This window comes from Hyperolius riggenbachi, chromosome 7 (assembly GCF_040937935.1).
Source record: "Hyperolius riggenbachi isolate aHypRig1 chromosome 7, aHypRig1.pri, whole genome shotgun sequence".
NCBI classification, from domain to species: Eukaryota; Metazoa; Chordata; class Amphibia; order Anura; family Hyperoliidae; genus Hyperolius; species Hyperolius riggenbachi.
Genome location: NC_090652.1, coordinates 66,437,064 through 66,444,746, shown reverse-complemented (window position 1 = coordinate 66,444,746; position 7,683 = coordinate 66,437,064). Strand labels below are relative to the sequence as shown.

General features: G+C 45.1%; 1 protein-coding gene across 1 annotated transcript; it reads right to left on the bottom strand.

The window, feature by feature from the left end:
• Positions 1–6,256: 6,256 nt before the first annotated feature.
• On the bottom strand, positions 6,257–7,183 carry LOC137526041 (taste receptor type 2 member 40-like). The gene has a single exon (XM_068247253.1). It carries the CDS (start codon positions 7,181–7,183, stop codon positions 6,257–6,259), a length of 927 nt encoding a protein of 308 aa, XP_068103354.1.
• Positions 7,184–7,683: the final 500 nt, after the last annotated feature.

The following is a 7,683-nucleotide window of genomic DNA, read 5'->3' as shown; positions in this document are numbered from 1 at the left end:
GCTACCCAGCAGGCTGCCCACCTACCCACCACTGCTGCCTACCTACCCACCAGGCTACCCAGCAGGCTACCCACCGCTGCTGCCCACCTACCCACCGCTGCTGCCCACCTACCCACCGCTGCTGCCCACCTACCCACCGCTGCTGCCCACCTACCCACCAGGCTACCCACCACTGCTGCCCACCTACCCACCACTGCTGCCCACCTACCCACCAGGCTACCCAGCAGGCTGCCCACCTACCCACCAGGCTACCCACCACTGCTGCCCACCTACCCACCACTGCTGCCCACCTACCCACCACTGCTACCCAGCAGGCTGCCCACCTACCCACCAGGCTACCCAGCAGGCTGCCCACCTACCCACCACTGCTGCCCACCTACCCACCACTGCTACCCAGCAGGCTGCCCACCTACCCACCAGGCTACCCAGCAGGCTGGCCACCTACCCACCACTGCTGCCCCCCTACCCACCATGCTACCCACCTACCCACCACTGCTGCCCACCTACCCACCAGGCTACCCAGCAGGCTACCCACCACTGCTGCCCCCCTACCCACCACTGCTACCCAGCAGGCTGCCCACCTACCCACTAGGCAATCAGGCTGCTCACCCTTCACCACCTACCCACCAGGCTATCAGCTTGCCAACACTCAAATCTGCTACCGATATTGTGTATTTTGTGGTCAGATCTGCTACTGACATTGTGTATTTTGTGGTCAGTTTAACTACCGTCATTATGTATTTTGTGGTCAGTTTAACTACCGTCGTGTATTTTGTGGTCAGTTTAACTACCGTCATTGTGTATTTTGTGGTCAGTTTAACTACTGATATTGTGTATTTTGTGGTGAAATCTGGTGCTGACATTGTGTATGTTCTGGTCAAATCTACCGCAAGATTGAATGATTTTTTTCTGGTCAAATCTGCCGACATGATTGAATGTATTTTCTTGTGAAATCTGCTCACATAACGTGTAATGTCTGGTGAAATGTTCTCGCATTACGTGTATTTTATGTTGAAAGCTTCTGACATTTTGTGTATTTTCTGGAGAAAAGCTGCGCAATGATGTGAATTTTCTGGAGAAAGGTTGACTAAAACTTGGGTGCACTTTTAAATTAGCTCCGCCACATCCGGTCATAGCCACGCCCATTTTTTCGCCGTGGCGCGCTTCGCGCGCCGCAGGTGGTGTACCGTGTGTGGGGGGGGGGGGGTGTCTTTCAATACCTAGCACCGGGTGTCAAATGCCCTAGGTACGCCACTGGGCATAGGTAGGTGCCCCAGTAGTTAGCTAGGCATAGGTAGGAGACCCAGTATAGGTAGGTAGGCATAGGTAGGTGCCCTGGTATAGGTAGGTAGGCATAGGTAGGTGTCCCCTTATAGGTAAGTAGGTGCCCCAGTAGTTAGGTAGGCATAGGTAGGTGTCCCAGTATAGATAGTTAGGCAGGGCCTGGCTGGCACAGTAATAGCAATTACCAAGGTCCAGCTGTAACAGATAGGGCTGTATAATGCAGTGTCAGTGGACAACACACACAAAAAAAATACACATCAGGAGAACATTAGCTCTCAATAGAGGGGTGCTATTTTAGCAATAATAATCAGCCAGGAGCAAGCTAACCAGCCTACAAGAGCCTAACTAATCTTTCCCAATGAGAGTCTGCCAGCAGCTGTCCCTTCACTAATTAATGCAGGCACACGAGTGAGTATAATAGCCAGCGCTCCCTGCCTTATAAAAGGGGGGGGGGAGTGGTTCCAGGAGTGAGTGTAGCCTAATTGACTACAATATGCCTGCTGACTGTGATGTAGAGAGAGGGTCAAAGTTGACCTTTATGGTGCACTATGGGGGCGAACCTAACGTCTGGAAAAGTTTGCGTTACATGGCGAACGCGAACCGCCGGAGGTTTGCCTGGAACCTTTTGCCGGCAAACCTTTCAGGCCATCTCTAGTCCTGGCTTGAGCACGTACCTGAATATTTGGTAAGTAAGTGTATCTTCTACTCTTCTACTCTGCTGGAAGCAATTCGTTTATGCTGCTGGGGGGGCGGGGTTGGGATGGGGGGGATGGTAAGAGGTGTGAGCTACCTGCTCTTCAGCCATTAATGTTGGGACTACTTGGCCACCACTGGGAATATTACTGTGGGGGGTGGGGGAGAACCATTAGGTAGCCAGGGAAATAAAAACTGTGAGGGGGAATAGGGGGACCACTAGGCCACTACTACTGGGAATACTATGGGGGATGGGACCACAAGGCTGCCAGGAAATACTGTGGGAGGATAGGGGAACCACAACGAATGTTTCATTGCACCAGAGGAAGAAATACAAATTTTACTTCTTGTTGGTCCAAACTTATGTTCAGTTCACACTGTGTCAGGGTGGCATACACTGTCCATTCCAGCAGTCAATAGTGGTGTCTGCAGGTCCAGTGCTACCATAGGGCAACCCCCCCTCCCTCCAGGTCTCCCACCAACTTCTGCTTCCCAGGGCCCACATTTTTTGCCAGCATAACAACTGTCCCAGTGGGCATGCTGCTCCATTAGGCTGTGCGCTCTCATCTTCATCTTTGCCTGGCCACATCTTCTTAGTGATCTGGAGCATGCCATTATGTAAAAACTTGAGCCAGGTTACTGAGAAGAGTTGCCCGTGGGAGGATAAAGATGGGAGTGTGCAGTTTAACCTCCCTGGTGGTGCATTTCTATCTGGAATAATGAGTCAAAAGCGATACATTGTTTTCAAGAATTGTAAAGTCATGAATCACCAAAATATGTCAGAATAAAAGCCTGGTAGACATTCTGAATGTAAATAAAAGACTGGAACATAAATGTATTGAAATAATGACATTTATCAATAAACTGAAAAATAGCAAAACTGTACAAATAAGGCAGCACATTAAATATACAGGATGTACATGCAGTACGGTATACAACTGATACACCTCCCGTGTGTGGTAGATCTTGAAACAGGGAACAGCACACAGGGTAACATTACAGTCAGGGCAGTACATTCGGGACTCCTTACGGACACGTGACACCTGCCATGTGCCAAGTGCCACCTGCCATGTGCCAAGTGCCACCTGCCACGTGCCAAGTGCCACCTGCCATGTGCCAAGTGCCATGTGCCGAGTGACAGTCAGACAGCAGAGGAGAAGGCACTAGTGCACACTAACTAAACAATAACACAGTAATCCTATTCCCTAACCTAACCTATACTGTAGCTAAGGCTAATAGCAGGCCAGCAGCTGTCCTGGTCTGTGCACAGCACACACACAGACACATAGCAGCTGCTGCAAGCCTGCAGCACACACTCTGACTGTCACTGAATGAAATCAAGCTAGTTACCTAAGTAACAATAGAACTATAGTGTAGTGATAGTGAAGGTGTTAATCACTGAACAGCTTTAGGTTTATCACTGTATACAGCACTTGCTAGGCCAGAAGCACTGGAGCATGTCTCTCAGTGAGCAGTGACAAGCAAGGACTGATATTTCTCATCATGGCAGCCCTCCTTATTATACAAGGGGGCCTGGCCAGGGTTCCTTTCTGTGATTGGGTGCTACGGCTTAGGCTGGGAGCCCTCTAATTGGCTCAATGAGGTCAAGTGGGGCTGGTCAGGGTTCCCTTTTGTGATTGGTTGCTAGGGCTTCTGCTGGGAACCCCTGGGAGCCCTCAATGATATCATGGACGTCATCTCCATGGTTACAGTACCCGGATTTGGATATCCGACCTTAGTATCCGCCGTATTCCGGATTTTCAAATTGATATCCGAGTTAACTCGGATGGTGCTATCCGGATTTGGCCCAACTATCCGGAATCCGGATCCAATCGGATAGTGGAAAAAGTTTGGATTATCCGGGTAGTTCAGATATCCGGAATCCAGATGAGCACCACTGCCAACGGATGCATGTGAATGGATCCATAGGTTAACATTGGATCCTTTCACATCTATTCCGTTTGTACAGTATCATACAGTAACGTTCCGGTTACGTTCCGGAAAAAAACGCTAATGTGAACTGGGCCTTAGTCCTGGAGAGAATCTAAAAACATAACATCAAACGTTGTTTAGCTGATACCTTTAATGACTAACTGTACAAGATTTCTTTGCAAGCTTTTGAAATTTTAAGTTTTTTTCTTCAGGCATGTTTCAGAACTGGTTCTGTACTTTGTATGGTTCTGATCCAGTTCTGAAAAATGATTGAAGAAGAAACTTAAATAAACTTCAGGTGTTGTTCAGATACACAAACTCACTACAGCTTAAAGAGACACTGAAGCGAAAAAAGATGATGATGATGCCTCTTAGGGGGCACTGTTACTGTGAGATGAAACGCAAGAACAGGAAGAAGTAAGTACATGCAGCATGTGGATCCCAGCAAATTGAGTATTTGATGACTTCCTCCTCAGCCGCTGCTCGCTGCATCTCCCCATCGCCTGGATACCTATTCTGGAGCACCTTTTCCTGGCTACCTATACTGAGCACATTTTCCTGGCTCCTATACTGGGCACCTTTTCCTGGCTCCTATACTGAGCACCTTTTCCTGGCACCTATGCAGAGCACCTATTCCTGAGGGAGTGAGGCACATCTGGCTACCATGGTGGGGGCGCACTGTGCACATAAGTGCACATTCAAGTGCAATTTAAGGCCGAACTGAAGATTAACAAAAAAAAAAAAAACTTCACCGCAGCGGGAGAATGGAGGATCATTGAAGACCGGTGCAGGACATTGTTAATTTTCAGTTCCGCTTTACATTGCACCCGAATTGCACTGGCAGGCGGCAAATAGGGTCTGGACTGCTCAGCAAACAAGCAATTTAGCATTCTGTGTGAAAAGGGCCTAAAAGGGTCAGTCTCATCCATTGTAGAACGTATATAGCCGACATATTACACAGCACTATACAGGGTAAATTGTCTTGTTACTAATTGACCCTCAGAGGGGCTCACAATCTAATCCCTGCCATAGTCATATGTCTATGTATGTATCATGTAGTGCATTGTACCATAGTCTAGGGACAATTTTAAGGGGAAGCCAATTAACTTATCTGTATGTTTTTGGAATGTGGGAAGAAACTAGAGTGTCTGGAGGAAGCCCACACAGACACGGGGAGAACATACAAACTCCTTGCGGTGACCTGCCTGGGATTCAAATCAGGGACCCAGCGCTGCAAGGCGAGAGTGCTAACCACTACACCACCATGCTGCCCATTAAGCAATATGTATTTTTTTTGTGCAGCACACATGAATCAGTGCTGTATTACTGTCATAGTGTCTATAACCTGTTATGATAGAAAAGCACCATATGCCTGCTTTAGTTCATGCACAACACAAACTCTGGGGCTGCAGGAACAACTTCTCTCTTTGCCTGCACATGTCCTGTCTTGATGACAGGGAAGAAAACGGTTTTCCCCCCTAACTGCAGAAAAAGCTTCCAGTGACATCACTACCCAGAAGGCAGTGCGCACAAGGCTAATTAATATACAGCTGCGGATGTAGCTCTTGAGGGGTCGTGGCTTAGCTATTAAAGGTGACATACCAGAAAAATGCTGGATTTATATCAGAAAATACTGGGTTTTCCCCTACAAAGTGGGTATAGGCTGTCTGCTGGCAATGAGTTGTTTTTCAGCTTATAGTTCCTCTTTAACTATCCATGACGATCAACACTACTAATGGGTTCTCCTTGGAGGTTATCTACTTTTAGATAATATTTAATGTAGACTCAAATTCAGATATGTAAACTATACTGTTGAATATCACATTACAATTAATTTTACAAGTGGTATATTATTATTATTATTATTATTATTATTATTATTATTATTATTATTATTATTATTATTATTTAGTATTTATATAGAGCCAACATCTTCCACAGCACTGTACAGAGTATATTGCTTTGTCACTTAACTGTCCCTCAGAGGGGCTCAAAGTCAAATCCCTACTATAGTCATAGTATATATTATGTAGTGTATGTATTGTAGTCTAGGGCCAATTTTCGAGGGAAAGCCAATTAACTTATCTGTATGTTTTTGGGATGTGGGAGGAAACTGGAGTGCCCAGAGGAAACCTACACAGATATAGTGAGAGCATAGAAATGAAAATACAAATATACATAGCGCTAACCACTATGCCACCATGGTAAAGTGGTAAAGAATGTCTTTGGCTTGCTGGCAACATCACTGGAGTTGTAACCTGCACCTCTACTGAAGAAAAAAAAAGTCGTCCGGTTTATTACAGTTCACAGAGGGTAAAAATGGGTCATCATCAATTCTGTAGAGAATTTAGCTTAGTTTTCTGCGGTACCTTCTGAGTCTACAACACACAGCGGTGCAGATTTCCTTGTAACTTGGGTTTCCAAATATCAGAATAAATGATTGGACAGGACAGAAGGCAAATTGTAGAATAACAAAGAAATCATTAAAATACGTTGTAGACATTTGTACAGAAAAGGCAACCATCATGATCAAATAAAAGATAAGGTAAAGGGCAAGAAGCTGAACTAAGGTCCATACTACTCTGCGTGTTTTTACTGTATTGCTGCTGGAGGTGCTGGAGGTTCTGGCCATTCTATGAACGTGGACCACGAGCGATATGGTGGTGAAAGCTGTAATTATTACTGCCATCAGGAATGGTCCAAAATTAATATAATATACAATATTTACTTCCTGACTGTTACTATGTTCTGTGTTGTTAGCAAAGGCAATCTCTGAGATGTTGTTCATGTTCATAGGTGCTTGAGGGGGAACCATGCTTGGTGCAGTTAAAAAGCTGCAACCAAGGCTCATAGCCTGGATCACTACTATCATCCATGGAATTAAGCCATCAATCTTCTTCTTCACCAAGGAGAAGAAACCACTTCTAAACTGGATTATTTTAATACAATGAAAGAAGCTCAGGCACATAGACATCCACATGCAAGATATTCTGCCATATGTTACCAGGAGAAGGATGATGAGTTTTGTATATGAGCCAGGGTTAAAGTGAAAAGTGATTGCCAAAGTATAGACAAAAAGGAAGCTCTGAAGACAAATATTGGAGCAGGTGAGTGAGAACACAATTTTATCTACTGTGTTCTTGGTCTGTCCTTTAAGAAAGTCACCTATAATTGTGCATACAATGAAGAGACTGGTGATTAGCCCAATAACAGTTTCAATGGTTTCAAAGGTTATTATAATAAAAGGAATCACAACACCTTTGCTAGAATCCATGACTTCATAAAAGTCCCTAAAAGCCAGCCACAAGAGCCTATCAACCTAGGATTCCTCCTATCAACCTTTCTTGTATCGTAAGGGAAAAAGAAGTGTACTGTCTCTCTCTATCAGTCGCTGTGCGACTGATGATATCCAGTGAGAGCCTGATTTGATGCTCTGAAAAGACCTGGCTTTACATACATTCAAACTATGCAAATATAAGTTTCCAACATACTTCAAAGATTGGAAAAGGACATGCTTTACAAATGTACATCTGTTACTGGAAAACTACTACAGCCTCCACTAACTTTATATTATTTTACAGAAAAAGTGAGTTACGATAAGAACTACTTTCCATTTTTCACTATTACATTTCTTACCTTTCTAATCATCTGGCTTAGTCCTAGACCTGCATTGCTGCATACTCCATCCCTATTGCTCGATGAAGCAGCCAAACACGTTGTACTGCATCTTGGAGTGTATAAATAAATTATTTTCTTGATACAACGTTATTACTA

Bases quoted from the DNA above. Each gene is read 5' to 3' on its own strand.
- LOC137526041 (XM_068247253.1), bottom strand. From the start codon at position 7,183: ATGGATTCTAGCAAAGGTGTTGTGATTCCTTTTATTATAATAACCTTT.